General features: G+C 40.5%; 1 protein-coding gene across 1 annotated transcript in view; it reads left to right on the forward strand.

Annotated features, from left to right (window-relative positions):
- zbtb16a (zinc finger and BTB domain containing 16a) overlaps nucleotides 1-15457 on the forward strand; it is a 102600-nt gene extending 87143 nt beyond the window's left edge. Inside the window, exons 5-7 of the mRNA XM_083564876.1 lie at nucleotides 4504-4674; nucleotides 8471-8638; nucleotides 10719-15457. Coding sequence (XP_083421002.1) covers nucleotides 4504-4674; nucleotides 8471-8638; nucleotides 10719-10948 — 569 coding nt within the window. The 3' untranslated portion in view covers nucleotides 10949-15457. The remainder of the gene's footprint in view (nucleotides 1-4503; nucleotides 4675-8470; nucleotides 8639-10718) is intronic.
- Nucleotides 15458-16853: the final 1396 nt, after the last annotated feature.

Consider the following 16853-nt stretch of genomic DNA (forward strand, 5'->3'; position numbering starts at 1 on the left):
AATTCCTAATGGTTAAGCATTTACAGGTAGCATTATTTTAAAATGTGGATTGTTTGTCTGGAACCTCTTTAAACAATTGTGTTTGTTATAAATTATATTAGAAAATACTTTTGTATTCTCATTATATGCCAGTTCCATCACAGATGAAGTAAACTGCAGCAAGGCAGTATGTATTTCAGCCATGTGTTCTGGTATACCACAATTTTGCTATTGAATAGATCCGAGCAGCAGCGTGCCTCTCCGCCAGTGCCATCATGGGGAGATCTTCATTGAGCAACAGGTGACATCGCACCCCACTGCTGGGGTGACAGACAGAGCAGCAGGAGTTTGTTTTCCATCAACACCGCCGAAATGAAAAACAAGCTAATTGACTACAGTCTCGCTGGCTTTCCAATGACACACGCGGCCTCATGGCGCCTCTTCCCCCCATCACGTTGACAGACGGAGCGCCTCCATCTCTCGTCCCCACTTCGCATGTTTCAATTTAATCAGTGCATTGTTTATGTTTTTTTTTCTTCCCCTGGCTGTTTAATTTTCGCCATAGCCTTTGACTGCATACTATAGATCACACAAACAAAGCAGGCATATTCCATTTATTCGCTGTGTGCGTGCGTGCGTGCGTGCGTGCGTGCGTGCGTGCGTGCGTGTGTGTGTGTGTGTGTGTGCACGCATGTAATGTCTCCTCTGCGGTGCCTGAACGGCACGGTGCAGCCATCGTTAAGTAACAGCCAGTGGCTCTTCAGGCCCATTAACTTAACAGTGAAAGTAGAGCTAAGAGACCCTTACAAATAGACACACGAGTGGAGGTAAATTATGCCAAAACTCTAGCAGGAGCAGGCAGCAGCAGGCAAAGCACTCCTCCGTCCAGGTGCCACTTTGTCCGACTCAATTTTACACTGTAATAGAGGTGGCTGGCTGGCTCGCTCTCTCTATCTCTATCTCCTCTCTCGCTCTTTCTCCTCTCTCTCTTTCTCACTCACTTTTTGTCTCTGTACCTTGGATTCACAGAGCCAGTCCATTTTCTCCTGTCTCTCCTAACTTCTCACAGTGGAACACTTAATTCCAGCTAACACCAAGCAGATGGACATCACACTTCCTTTTCATGGGTGCTTTATCAGCTACCTTTTGCTCTGTCCCAATTTTTTTTTCTCGCCTTCACTAAAAGTATTTTAGCTGTTAAAAGCACTCCTATTATTTATCGCAGATTGATTAAATAACAAGAAAAAAATATTAAGCGGCTGTGGAAGAGTGTAATTTGGAAGCATTACTGCTGAGTAATTGACTTCTTGCTGGCTTGGTTGCTCGCCTCTGTTCTGTGACTTCTGGAAAGACAAAGGACGAGTGGTAGTTATTTGTTATTGAGATGCTGTCTTTTCTGAAAGGATTTTTTTAAATAGGGGGCCACTATGTAAGCACACTATTACTGACTGTTGCCCATCTGTTGCTGTGCAGATTTGGCAGCCACCCTCTGCCTTGTACAATGTGGAACAGGGCCACCGCTGGTGCACCTGACACCCACTACTGTGGCATCATGTCATAGTCAGAGCTTTACTGAAAATGGGCCAACAAAATAATAGGGATTTTAAGCATCAACAGCTGTATAAATAATTACAGTACACAGAAAAATGCTATTTTACATGTGAAAGCCTCTTGGTTGAATACAGCAAAAGCCCCATTTTGACATAGTTGGTACAACATGAAGTATAAGTGAGTAATACATTCATTTTCAGTTGTATGCTTGTCAATGTCATGCTGAATTTAGAGCGTATATGAAGCGCTAAAACTAAGAACAAGTCATGGACCCGGTCATTTTAATGAATTCAGAAGTTTTTTAATTATTACATTTATTTTTTATTATTTTTTTTTTACCTTTTATAGGTAATTTGATTGGTAACTTGAAAATGACATGCTCATTTGCATAGTTTTCAAAAATGGAATTAAAAGTAGACCTTCATGTACAGTTCTACATCATGGCAAATCACATTAATATTTAAAGGACTACATTCCACATTTTCCCACCCGCAGAATGTATGGTTACAAGACTAAGCCCTGTGTATCTCTTTTAACATGCTTGTTTGAAAGTTTGGATTTGATTAATTCCATGTCATTAATGCATATTTCCAGTCATGTTCACTAGCATGCAAATGTCAGAATGCCCCCCCACCACACACACACACACACACACACACACACACACACACACACACTTTGTTTTACATTAAAATGGCAAATCAGTAATTAGCGTTAATTATTTGTTGACAAACACTAATGATGGGAAAATGTACAGTACATTAATTCCATTTGCAGTCAAACAGCCATGTAAGTCATATTCATGCAGGTCAATATTAAAGTTCAATAATACTAATAAAAATACATTTGTGTGTTAAATACATTTTCCCCATGGTTTGTTATTGTTCATAAATCACAATAAGAACTTCTATAGAAAAAGCAGTATTGAACTCTATAAATACTTAACTTGTAATATTAAACGTTCATATTGACCAGCATAAATATTTAATGGATGTTTGGCTGAAAACTGAATTAATATACTGTACATGTTTCCATTGTTTGTCTTTGCTGTTGCTCTAACTATGAATCAGTCACTGATTGAATCCGCTGTCTTGATAAAATAGCCAATAATGGGAGCTACATTGTACATCTACATAAGACCTGATGACATCATGTATTTTCCTCTGTTTGTTAAGGTGGATTTCCACTTCAAATGAATGAATGTAGATTATTGTGTCACTGCTTAATTACATGCAGTACATGCTTAGGCACTGGGGTGAAAGGGCAGTCTGTCTGCACAAACACATACACACATACACATATTTGGTTATGAATGCAAAAGCGCTACCTATACATTACCAGCCGTTGCTTTCTACCTTACTTCAGATTGCAGAATTGTCTTTGAGCTATAATTTCAGCTATGAAAGCTCGATAGTCTGATAATAGAAAGAATCTGAAATAGAAAAGGTATAATTATCCTAATCAGCCCTCACGCATGTATAGTTCAAGATGGATGGGAATTTGAAAAGCAAACATGTCCCCCCCGACCTGTTCAGACCTTTAGGTCAGAGACCAGAATCCAGATCTAACCTTTTGCATTCTTGCCACCCCCCCCCCCCCATCCGCCCTCTCCTCAGTAAACCATCACTTCCTCTGTCTCTCTATCTTTCATCTTTTTCCTCCTAAACCTCACGCCAGTGTTGGCATTTTTTTTTTAGAATTTCAGAATGTGCTCAGAGTCTTGAAGCAGCCCCGGATGACATTAGAGAGCCCGGTCTGTCCTTCAGCTCTTCTTCCAAACCTCCCGATGCCGCTGGGGCTCCCGCCACAATCATCTGTAGTCAATGGCCCCCTTTTTTCATTGATACATAAAGAGCAGGAAGCGGCAAAGTAGGGGAGAGAGAGACAGCAGAGAGCGACTTGGACAGCCAGAGAGCCAGCAGGAAGCCTTGTCAGTATTTATTTGCAGAGAAGCAGCAATTCAGCCGCACAGTCTGAGGTTTAAGAACATGGCTCACTCTCTTCTTGTTTTTTTTCTCTCTCTATCTGTCTCTGTCTGTCTGTTGCTCCATCATTTTCTGTCTCTTTCTTACTGATTGATCCACGTTTATGAACACGATGCCGAGGCCTCATAGATTTTTAAATTAGTGGCAGCTTTGCCCCAAAGATGCATTATTGACTGATGAAATAGAAGCCGAGCGCAAAACACTCGCTCTTTCCCCAGAGTTTTCTAGAGACTGGTAATTGAAAAAGTCTGCGGTGTGTGTGTTTGTGTCAGAGAGTGTGAGAGGCAAGAGAGCTTGCCTATTTGTGTCTTTATAGACTGAGGCAAACAGCTGGGTCTACTTTCTGGATGTTTACATTTGATTTTTATTCTGATTACTTGAAGCTTGTTAACAAAGAGCATTTTCTTTATACTGATGGTGACAAAAATTAAATGGGGAAAGAAATACTTAGTGCCTTATGCATGTCTTAAGTAAGGTGTTGGGCCATCGGTATTTTAAAAGTCTCTGAAAGTACTGGAAAGATGAAACCATTCTTCGAAAAAAATTATTCCTTTAGTAGGTGTTTTGATGATGGTAGTACTCTAAACAGCTAAACAGGTGTTGGGTTCAAATCTGGTGAGACTGAGGGCTATAGATTATTCTTTAGCTTTTGCACTGATACTTTGATATTTTATAAAAGAAATAAGTTAAAAACATGCGGAATATCAACAGATGTGTTGGTAAGTTGCTTAAAGAAAAGGAAAAAAGACATTTGTGAGTTCCCCATATTAAGAAAGTTAATGCACTGCAAAAATAAAAGGTTTGCACTTTAGGAATCAAAGTTTTTGTAGGCTTATTTCACAATTTATATTTATATTCATATGTTTCCTGACTTAAACTATGATGTGGTTGCACTCGTTTGAAAACACACCAAAGGTATAATGCATTAATATTTTTTTTTAATGCTAGTTTTATAGCTCTCCTCTTTTCTTTCCCTTTTACTTTATAGGATCAGACATGGCCATCTTCTGTCTGCTTTGTGGGAAGCGCTTCCAGACTCAGACGGCCCTGCAGCAGCACATGGAGGTCCACGCCGGGGTCCGCAGCTACATCTGCAGCGAGTGCAATCGCACCTTCCCGAGCCACACGGCACTCAAACGCCACCTTCGCTCCCACACAGGTAAAGCCAGTGCCCTGGTTCAGAATTGGACTGTTAAATGAGATGCTGCTTTACAGTCCAGATGTTCCCTGAGCTATGCCAAAATCAAAAAATAAAGAATGCACATGCACCCTAGTTTATAAAATGGCCCAAATAGTCAAGCTGCTTTGATGGGTTGACTTGTAAACATACTGAATTTGTAATCCCTCCACTTCTTTCCATGTTGGAACTCTTGAGGCTGATGCTTTCAAGATATTTTCCATCACGTAATGGTACCTTGTGTATTTCTCCAAGTGTAGCCAGGATCCACACTGTAGTTTTTGGTATTTGATCGCTTGTGCCGTTCAGCCGCTACCCCACCGTCGGTGAATAGCAGGCCGAATTGACAGATCATTTAGTGAAGGGCCCTGCACTGTGATGGCTTGTGACAGCGCTGTTATTCGCGTGTGTGCGGTCCACCGCGGCCCATCCCACTCTCATGCAGCCTGACGTGCAACCGAGCAGATGAGGTGACTCAGGGAACAGCCTCCATTATGCGAATCCCATTTTCCCTTGAAACCCCCCCACCCCCAACACACACACACACACACACACCCCTTCCCCTTCCCCAACCTTTCAGTCTCTGACCTTAAATAACAGGCTGGTGTGTCAGAGCTCCTCCAGGCTACCGCGCCTGGGATAAATATTTGAAGCGAAGGTGGCGAGATGAGCTGAGCCGGGATGTTTACGCCAACCCGGTCCTTATTTCGGGTGCGGTACTGTAGCTCGCTCATCTGCAGAGGACGCTGCATCGGACACGACACACCGACGCTCCCTCCAGTGCGCATAAATGTCAGTGGCCGTCCTTAGCTACCGAGACGAGAGACACAGGGAGGGAAGAGGAAAAGATGCAGCGTTTCGTCGCGCTTCTTTGAACCCAATTCTCTGTAGGCGTGTATTAAATTACAATGAGCCGTCACAAGCGCCGCTTAATGTGATGTGGGTGCTTTTGTCAAGGGATTTGAAAAGGAAAAAAATGCAATTGGCTCAGGCAAAAAGCGCCAAAAATAAGTCTCATTTTATTTTTTTTTATTTTATTTCTTTTTTTTTTTTTTTCAGAGAAAGCAAGCCAGTGCTCTCATTTAGTCTTCCTTTGATCATCTTAATCTCATTCATATTTTCCTCATGCTACAGAAAGGATCACTGGTATAAAAACACACTGATATTTAGCTTTAGGAGCAGAAATACATCCTGTTTCACCAATAATTTATTCCCTGCTCAGAAATACCTTAATGTCCTGTGTGGTGGTGGCGGTGGTCATAACGCTCTTTCAGAGTCAAATTGTTCCTCAAATGGAAGGCTGATCAAAATTCAGTATCCGATATGTCCTTATAGCTGTCCTCCAATGTAGGTTTGAAGATCAGTATATATCTGCTATGTGAGTGACTTTGCGAGTGCCCATGATTATCTTCTATATTGGCACAAAATACCTTTAGGATTACTGCTGAATACACTCACATACAGTGTGAGCAACTGCTGGCATACATTATGGGTTAATCATCATGGCTGCTCCCTCAGTCCCTCCCCACGCAGGCTCCCGCTGCCGGCCGGGCCTCGTTAATATTCCGTTGTTGTTGCCGCGCCTGTGTTTTATTCGGCGCCCATTTTCCATCTGCGGTGGGTGTTTTGTGTTCGCAGCTGTGTTTGATGGCGCGGCCCAGCCGAGGCACTGGCAGTGATGGATCCCTGATTTACGCCGCTTAGTGCATAATGAACTGGGCCGCGAGCCTCGGTCGCGCCAGGCTGCAGGCATCACCCACGTGTCCCTGCCAGGTACAGCAGCATGCCACATAACCCCCCTGTAGGCACAGGGATGCAGGTGGCAGCCCCCAAGCTTTCCCGGATGCCCCCTCCACCCAGACTCTTCCACTGTCTGCGCCTGATGGCTTTCCGTGTCTCACAAACACAGCAACAGACGCTGATGGCAGCATCTTGATCTATCGCCTCGTATCTTTACTGCCTCCGAGCTTAATGTATTCCTAACAAAGCTAAACCGTGCCAAGCCCCCGAATCGCTGCGAAATTTGATAAGCAGTTCGACTCGTGTGTACGGCAGCGCCGTGCCGAATTTACACAACGCCGGCAGCCCAAAATAATGCTTTGTGTTGGATATATGAATTTGTGCCCTGTAGTGTCAAGTGCGAGCTGTCACCAATTATTTTGTCAAATAAAGATTAAAGATGATTGTACTGATCGTAGGAGTGAGCCACCGAATTTAACTCTGTGGTGCCAAGAGTGAGGAGCTTTTCTCTCGGCTCGGCACAGATGTCTTTGACTGAGGCGTGGGCTTAGTCACAATTAAAGGCAGGTGAATTTGGCGGGATTACTATTCCTGTCGCGTGCTCGATCTTCAGCGCAGACCGTGATGGATTGCACCCTGTGCTGCAGTAGAGACACTAGAAAGAGCAGAATGTCTTACAGCATGAGGCACAGATAACTTCATGCAGACAAATAAAGACTGTCACTTTTATTGATTTTGTTCCCTACCACCATTCTTTGTTTTTTCCTTATGCTTGATTCCATTTCCTGGTATTCTTTCTGTTCCTATTAGACTAGCAAACTCGACAGAACGAAGAAGCAGTGACATTTCAGCCCAAATAGCCAAGTGAATGTACAATGTGCCGAGCATTTAGGTGCGTCACTCTCCTAACCTGTCTGAGGAAATTGACATTGTCTCGTAACAGGAGCGGCGAGAGGCCGAGCATGACAGTACATAACGAGAAATGCAATTTATTCCTCGGCACGGTGGCACTCGGACAGCCAGATAATGAAACACGTAGGTCATTCGCGAGGACTTAAACCTTCGGCGCCGTAGCGAAATGCATTAATCGAGAACATTACACGCCTGGCAGCGTCGCGCATCTGTACAGACCCAGAATGATATATGAGCGGCTGGCAGTCAGGCACAGGAAAGCAATTAGCAAAGGGCAAGACGGTGCGCCCTCGCATATCGTAATATCCCAGATTATTGACATGTGAATATCCATTACATGCACGCCTAGGCGCTGAGAATGTTGTGATGAAACTTGGCCTGTAAGAAGAGAGTGATGAATTGTAAATGAGATGTTGTTTTGTCACACTTGGTGCCATCTTCATGTAGGTGATGATGGTTGACAATTCGGTATTAGTGATCCTCAGCCACATCCAGTGACAATTATGATATTTTGCTCACTGATACTTTTATAGACAAAAATAAATAAAATGGGGATTACAGTTAGAAACAAGGTTTACTCAGTAGCACCCGAAAATGTGACCACACAAGACAATACAACTACACACTAGTGTAGAAATAGAACAGAATTAAATCAAATAAAATAGAATTAGAATGAAATAGGTTGAAATTAATTTAATCAGATTAAAACATAACTGCAGGGATTTCATTAAAACAGAAGAGAATGAAGTTTAACAAAAATTGAATGTCATATGGTCAAAAGGATGGAAATAGAATATAAGAAAATGGAATGGGTTTTAGCAGCACATTCACAATAAAGACTTTCTTAAAGCAGCTTTATAGGCATCAGATTTGGAACCCCTAGTGAGCAAACCAAGGGCAATACTGGCAAGAAAAATCTTTTTAATATGGTGCTCAGGAGTCAAAAAAAAAAATCTTGAAAGGAGTCAGGAGTCAGCAGGGGAGTCTCTCCTCCTCTGGCCAGCACTGTAGTTTATGAATTATTTTATCAGAAATGGTTTGCTTCAAATTGAATATAAGTTAACGGTTTACTTTTTAGTGATTTCTCTCAAATCCTTAAACTTTCTGTACTATGTCTGTGTGGCAGGTGACCACCCGTATGAGTGCGAGTTCTGCGGGAGTTGCTTCCGTGACGAGAGCACTCTGAAGGGCCACAAGCGCATCCACACCGGAGAGAAGCCCTATGAATGTAATGGCTGTGGCAAAAAGTTCAGCCTCAAACACCAGCTGGAGACCCATTACCGTGTGCATACAGGTATGTCTCAACACATTTAGTTGCACTTTACCCCCTTATTGGAATTTACAAAAGGGAAATTGCTACATTTTTTCCCACTTATTCCAGTTATTCGATCATCCAAGACATGTCTAATATCTGATGTTTGCTCCTTTGAGCTACAAGGATAAGGTAGCTAAGAAGAAATGGATTATAGGATTGTAGCTCAAGCGCAAACCTAAAAGAGTAAACTTTTGTCTTAAGAAATTATGTGCATTTGTTTTAGGTATAAAGGCACCTTTACACTATTCTGGATCAGGTCCTGAGGTGAAAATGTGAGCAAATCATGATTCTTATGTGCCAAGCGTACGTTTGCGATTTCCTTCCACTTCAGGATTTCAGTGCTTTTGCATCAGCTCTACTTAAAGAAACCTGCCGTCTTAAAGGGGATGCTTGATTGATTCCATGGTCTTAGTGTTCTATACAGCCATCACCAAAGGGCAGAGCATTTCCCTTGCTGTCAGCTCGCTCACCTCATGACGAAGGGGATTAGGGCAGTAGTGGAGCGACCAGGTCTCCCTGCTCCATCCAGGCCTTCTCCTTCCCTTTACCGCTCAGTAAGACTCCCGTTAAGCCACACTATCAAGGCAGCCTGTCAAATAATTGGCTTTTTTTTTTTTTGTCAGACTAGGGCCTTGGCAGCGCACGGGGTGCGTCTGAGATAACAAGAGCAGTGACAAGCTCACAGTCAAAGGCTGGCGTGCACAAAAGCGAGCCGCTTGATGAAGCATCGACATCGGCAACCCCCGTGCTGTCAATGACCGATCAATAGCTGAGCTCCATTTGCAATTCATTATTGCCTGGTTATCTGAGGCCGCCCTGTTTACAGTGTGGTTAAAGTACACTGACCACACGCACACGCCTGCCTACAGCTTTAATGACTGTCTCATTAGGGCTGTAGCATAGATGGATGTGACACTGTGCCGACCATCTGGGTCAGGGTTAGTGTAGTCTTCTGTCAGCATGGAAAAAGACACAAGCAAACAACTACGTGATTAGAGTTCCACCTAGGTGACCTAACACAGGTGCTGGGTTTGCCCTTCACCTCGTCGCTGTGCTCTCCAGCAGCATTGTCTAAAGTTCAACATTAATTGATTTATTTATTTCAGGGAGACTAAACAAAGTAAGGTTTTCATTTCTGTTGTTGATTGCGCATTCTTTAAATTCTCCAGTTGAAAAGAAATGGCAAGCAGTTCAAAGTTCAACAGTGTTATAATCTGTTAACTTGTTTGAAAATAAAATTCTGCACATGATGCAGATGTTGTCTATTGCTATTTGTTTTCTTAAACACTATCTAAAGCTGTGGTAGCATGCATGATGTTTATTTGCACCTTGAATCAAAGGTATTGCATCAGTACTAAGATTCGGTCGGACCCAAGAAAAAAAGCAGCAGGTGTGAGGCATTTTTCCCCCTTGATGGCAAAAGAGGGAACAAAAAGAGAATAAACGTCTCCAATAATGTGCAGTAAATTACATTTAAAATTCGAAGCAGTACCAAGTAAAAATACCACATTCCAGAGTATAAATGAAATGAATGAATGAATGAAATCATTGTACGTACATTAAATTAATCTTTATATACCCATGTTAAATGATGTATGTAGCTTTTTACCACACATAGTGTACAACATAATGCCAACTAATTTATTTTATTATTAATCCCTGTTCTGGTTTTCTGTATTTGTTATTGAACCTGCTTAAACTTCCATAGCACAGTCTATGTAATGTCCTATATTGAGCCATATTTATCTTCCCATAGGATTCAAGCAAACCTCTGTTTAAGGCATTAAAATTGACACCAATATTCAGTGCTCAGTTGTCTAATGAAGTGTCTTCAGATTCTGATTCATTTGGCCTACCAGGCTAGATGTAATACCAATTTTCCACTTCTAATGCTCTGACTGCCAACACCCTCACACTTTCTCATTTTCATCCTTTTACAATTGCTATGTAGGTAATGTCCGAGTCTAGGTTTCAGTTCTTAGCCAAACCTTTTTGTAGCTTTGAGAGCGTTATGTCCTTGGGCACTATGACCACATCTCAGGTATTTTCCGCTTCGCAGGTGAGAAGCCTTTCGAGTGCAAGCTGTGTCACCAGCGCTCGAGGGACTACTCAGCCATGATCAAACATCTGCGCACCCACAACGGAGCCTCACCCTACCAGTGCACCATCTGCCTGGAGTACTGCCCCAGCCTGTCCACCATGCAGAAGCACATGAAGGGCCACAAGCCAGAGGACATCCCGCCAGACTGGAGGATCGAGAAAACCTATCTGTACCTGTGCTACGTCTGATTGAGGCAGAGCCCTGCACAGGGTTGGGTCGGGATCGGGGGTGGGGGGGAGCGTAAGGATGGAATGCACAGAGGAAGCAAAAAGGGGGGAATGTTTACATTTTCGGCAGCAGGGCTGGGCGAGGCAAAGTCGAAGGGGACGAGGACAAAAATGTACTTAATATGGTGGCGTTGTCATGTTGTAGTATTGCGTTCTATTGTGTTGTGATGGTGTCGTGACTCAAACAGGAAGTCTGCTCTACTCACTAAGGATTCTCCCACCGTGTCAGGCGGGGATCTTCGACATCACGCCTTCTTATAATTAGAATGATTTGAATCATTATTTCTGGTTATCCCCTGGTTAATAGCTAAAATCTGACCCCATTAACTTCACAGACCTACCAGGAGGTGTCACAAGCACTTAGATCTGCTAGGAAGATATCTTTACATCTGAAGTGCAGTGGAGCAGCTGTTACAGCTGTGTACTGTATGGATTTGTAAAGAGTTTTTACTGATATACTACAGATCCTTGGTGGGAAGAGCCTTCTTGCTTGATTGACATTCATTAAGGGTCTATCGGCTTAACCAGCATACAAACCAGCTATACATAAATGCCATTTCAGTTTTCTCAACATAAACTCTTTCTCTGCATCATAGCCTTTCACAGCTTCATTGCACATATTACGATGACAATTTCTGTTTGATTTTTTTTTCTGCTCATACAACATAATCAAGTGCCACATTACACCATTCTTCTGCTGTATGTTTTCATTCACTATTAACTGGACTTTTTTTTGCTTCATTTATTACCCATTTATTTCCTTAACATGACAGGAAATCAGTTGAACACAAAATATTCAGCTTCGAAGCAGGATTCAGCAGTCCATTACATTAGGGAGCGCACTAGAAATCTAATTAACTGTGTATATTCTGATATAGAGACCAAAATAATGACTAAAGCTGCTTTTGCCAGTGGCTTGGACACTAAAGGGCACTGTGATGTACAGGACTGGTCTCCACATATCTAAGAGATGCGTGAAAGCAAATTTCACCCTTGGGAGTTATGAGGCCTGCCTGGTCTGTCCAGCCCAGAGGGCTACAATGAAAGAATAGATCAACTCTTTGTATTGTTTTGTTCCTTTGCTGTGTCTGTATTTCCTATTTTATCTTGATTTGTTAGCACATTGTGCTTGAATTACCTCGTATTTTTTTGTGACCTCATGTGCTTGTGTTTTAAATTTTTTTCCTTTGTTTCTTCTTTTTTGTGTGTATGTATATATGATTACATGCACATGTTATGTCTGTCTGCTATGTTTTGCAGAGGAGATGTGAAAAACCATGTGCCACAGTGATGAGAGATTACTATTGTGTTATTGTTACCAAACTTGGTATTTTTTTATTAACCCTGCTTGTTTAAGAGCTTGTGGGTTTGTTCATTTTTTTATTTTATTTTTTGGTAAGCTACCTCTAAGTTTTGTTTCGTCTCTTTTGTTCATTTTTGTTGTGGCAGAAGCACATATTTTTTGTTCGAAGTTTTGAATTGCATCTTTTCATCTCATGCTTTCTGTCTGTTGAGATTTGGAAATATGTAAATGGCAAAATTTATTAATTGATGGGTAAAGTGTGGGTTGGGGGGGTTGACATGCTCTGACCACCCACCTGCCCCGCCTCCACCCCAAACCTTTTCTTTAAGAGCAAAGAAGAGATTTTGCAGCCTTAAGCTTGGGTTAAGAGTTGATCTATGAGGTAAGTATGGAATCGAATCGATGGAGTGTAGTACTTTAAAGTAAAAAGAAAAAAAAAGCATTAAACTTGAAAATATGTGAATAGAATTGTAGTTTTGTAATGTGAACAAAAAGGAAAAAAAAAAAAAGATGGTTCATAAAGCCTGAACCGCTAAGAACAGGTCATATGCAGCTGTGCATTGTGCGTTGGACAATTGGGACGGCAAGTGGTAATGGGGGATGAAAGGAAGGGAAAAAAAAATTGATATCCTGTCGATCAACGTTTCTTTATATGAGTGTAGTCCTGAGCAAGAGCCAACAAAGGCCATTTGATATATAAAATCGTGATATTTTTGTATCGAGTGTTGGTCCCCTTTCCATTTGTTGAGGTTTCAGCAGGGCAAATATTTGTAGTTTGTTCTATTTTTTTTTTTCTTTTCACATTGTTCTTCTCTGGTTGGACTTTTTTGCCTTGCTCCTCTTTGGTAATGTTGGACATAAGTGTGTGAACGTTGTTGTGGTTCAGTGTTGCTTTTCTGGATGTTGATACATTGTAGGTGAAGGACTAAATCAGCCACAAATGTCTGCTTTGTAAGTATAACAAAAAAAAGAGAGAGAGAAAGAAATGTATTGTGATGCCAATGATCAATTGTACACAAATCGTTCTCACGATTTCAAACAATCAATGTTGCCAATATCTTGTTTTAGTGTTACTTGAAGTGACTGAAAAGAGGGGTGGGGCAGATTTTTGGGGGGAAGAGGGGGGTATAAGTAATGTACCTGTCTTGTGTCTTGTAGTATTCTGGAAATCACTGTGAGTTTTGGGGAATTTTTTTGCCCCCCTGTGGGATTTAAAGCAAGCCTAAGTAGCTCAATGTAAGAGGCATATAACAATGTGATGGAAATATAAGTTTCATATTGGGCAACAATAACAGTTATTAAGCCACACACTAGTGTCACTGTCCTCTATACCTTCTTTTATTTACTTCCCATGGAGTATGAGTGTCAAAAGTGTCTGAGAATCTGTGTGTAAGAGAGAGAGCCTATTAGTGTTGGATGCACTAATCAAATCTTTAATGTTCTATGCCACTTTTCTCTCGATAAGATTAAAAGATATTGGCATTGATATAGTTCTTCCCTCGATGTTACTCTGATGTTTCTGTAATATTTGTGCCTAAATGAAATTGTTCAAATTGTCCATCGATATCTGCTTTGTTTCTGTATTTTTCAAGACTTAATCGGTGTCTCTAGAGCTCCAGGGATGCCTTTGTAATCACATTCTGGTTGTTTGATGGTTAAAAAAAATTTACCCTGTCCATGTGGGAAAAGCTATTGGATCATTATTGATCTATTATATTTTTTTTATTAGTGACTAAACATCCAATTTTTTCATAGCTATTGTATTTTGTACACAAAAATAAACAAGGTAAACATTCTTCGGAATGAAATGTGCATTTATCTCAAGAGATTTTTTTTAAGTAAAAAAAAATTCAGGCACCGTTACGTCGTATTATCAGCAAACAGGTTTTGTTGACTAAAGCTGAAAATGGTGTCCTTTTTTCTTTTTCTTCTTCTTTTTTCTTTTTTTGTTTTAAACTGATATTAGTATACTGATATTACTGCCCCAGCTTGACATCACTGTTCTTTTTGGTTCGAGTACTTATGTTATTAGCGTGTATAAAGAGACAGTGTCATCCTGGCATCCCTGGAGTTTGGCTCACTGTGTTCGCGTGTGGTGTTTTAGCAAGAGTAGACATTTCATGCCGTGTTGCCATGCATGTGCCATTGAGGTCTAGAGAAAATTGTTTGAAGCACCAAGACCTTTCTTTTATTTTTTTTTTTTTTTGGTTGTTGTTGTTTTTTTTGTTTTGTTTTTTAATTAGCACTGAGGACCAATCGCCCTGTCGGACCAAGCGCAACAGAGCTTTTCTATGTAACGAAGTGTCTCTCTTATTCACTCTGTACTCCTGTCTGTGTATCTCTGCCTCTCTCTTTCTGTGTGTGCGTCTCTCTCTCTCTCTCTCTCTCTCTCTCTCTCTCTCTCTCTCTCTCTCTCTCTCTCTCTCTCTCCCCCCAACTTTCACCTTTACTGCATCCCATTTTCGGCTTATCTGTTGTTTTCTTTTCTTTATTGTGACAGCACAAGTGCCAGTCCAGTTGCTTTGTACTAAAAAAAACAAAAAAAAAAAGAAAAATAGTGTTTTTATAATTATTTTGAATTGTTCTAGTTACGTCTACCTCAGCACCTAATCTTAGCCTAATCTTAGAAGGTGCCCAATTATTATTTTTTTTCCTGTTTGTTGTCAAATGTAAAAAAAAAAATTAAAATAATTAATTTGCATTCAGCTTTTGCAAAAGGTCCTTTTTGTCTTTTTTTTTTTTTTTTTTTTTCGGCCACATGCTATTTTTGTAGCACCACTTTCTGGCAATTGTGCTACAAATATCGGCGTCTGTTTCCGATGTAGATTTTCCTTTTGTGTAGGTTCAGACACATCTCTTTGTAACATTTCAGTGTTCTCTGATGGAGTGTGGAAAAAAAAATTGAAAAAAAAAAAATTTAAGAGATTTAATGCTGCAGGTTTTCTTCTCAATGTTGTTACTAAGTAAATCGTGTGCCTTTAATAGTGAGAGGTTTTTTGGTTTTTTTTTACATAATACTAACAGTAGATGGTTTTGTAGTGATTTTATTTTTGTTTTGTTTGTTTGATTTTTTGTATTTTTATTTATGAGTCTCATCCAATAACAATGTTCAGTTGTATTCCTTAAATCTGCAGTTAGAAAAAAAATAAAAAGTGGACTTAATTCTGGCTGGCTGGTTTGTCTGTTCCTGCTTATAACGTGTTTAATAGGCTTCATTATCAGCTAACATGAAGTGCTATGATGAAGCTGAGGAGTTTGTGACTTTAATTCCAGAGAAAATGCAAGAAAGCATTTTCATTACAATTTACATTTTTGATATTAATACTATTTGATGCAATTGCATTATAGATATTGATTTTGCTTTTAATCTTAATCCATTTCTACACATAATATACAGCCTTACAAGTAAATTGGTCTTCTTAAACCCTTTATATGCTGTTTGAGTTACCATTTAGAGAAAATGAGTGGTGGTAATTTCAGGCCCAGAAAAATGTAAAAATAGGCTTTAAATAAGAAACGAGTTAAATGTAGTTGCAAAAACGATATTGCAAATCAGTTTTTTTCTTAATTTTCTTTTAGCATTCGATTATGAACTACATCATGACATGTTGAGGTATAACTTACTGCACCTTTAATCTCATATAATTGGAAAATAGCAATCAGGTTAAAGATTTATTCTGAGATTGCAAATTGTATGTACAATTATGATTTCATATATTTTGAATTCAATCTGAAAGAACTCGTTTTAGAACAACCTGCAGTTGTGCATTCCAAAGAAAAGAAAAAAAAAAAAAAGCGAATAAAAACCTTGAGCCATGAGAATGTGTGTCTTTTCCTGCAGTGGAAAAATACAGGATACCCTGGATAAGTGCTTTGCTTACTGGAGGGGAGTTGCACATGTACTGTAGCATTAGCTGTGCAGGACTTGCCATTACAGCCTGCTCTGATTACCATTTGGAGAGAAATAGCCTCAAACAAAAGAGCTCTCGTTCTCTCCAGAAGGCAGACGAGTGGAGCATACAAACCTAAGTTGCACAGAGCCAGAGAGCTTTCTGTGCTCTTTACTTAGACAACTCAGAGGAATCGTATGAACAAACAACTACAATCCAGTAAAATAATACAATTGTCAGTGGGATTTTCTGTGTGTAACCTACTGTATGTAAGATTATGTACACAGCAGGGTAAATTTATTATCCAATTAAAGTGGAATAAGGACATGTGTGGACAGTGTGAGTGTCGTACATGTGCAAGGCTCTGAAAAATGCAATTTACAGCATAAGTCAGACATGCGAAATGTAAATGTCAAAGTAAAATGAAACGGCAATGCCATTTCTGTATTGTGCTGTAGGTCCCTCGGTTTTGTACTGAAAAACAAATAGATTGTTTGAAAGTGTAAAATGTCTCACTGAGCATGTCTGTGCGAGAGCCCTGGCTAATTAAATCCATTCTTTCTTCACACACAAAGCTGATTATATTTTGGTGACAGATCAGTCTAATCACATTAAAAGTGCCTCCTTCTTTTAAATCATTAAGAGGCATCCTAGCTTGCACCCTGGGCCGTCA

This window comes from Silurus aristotelis (genome assembly GCF_946808225.1).
Source record: "Silurus aristotelis genome assembly, chromosome: 16".
In the NCBI taxonomy this organism is placed as follows: Eukaryota; Metazoa; Chordata; class Actinopteri; order Siluriformes; family Siluridae; genus Silurus; species Silurus aristotelis.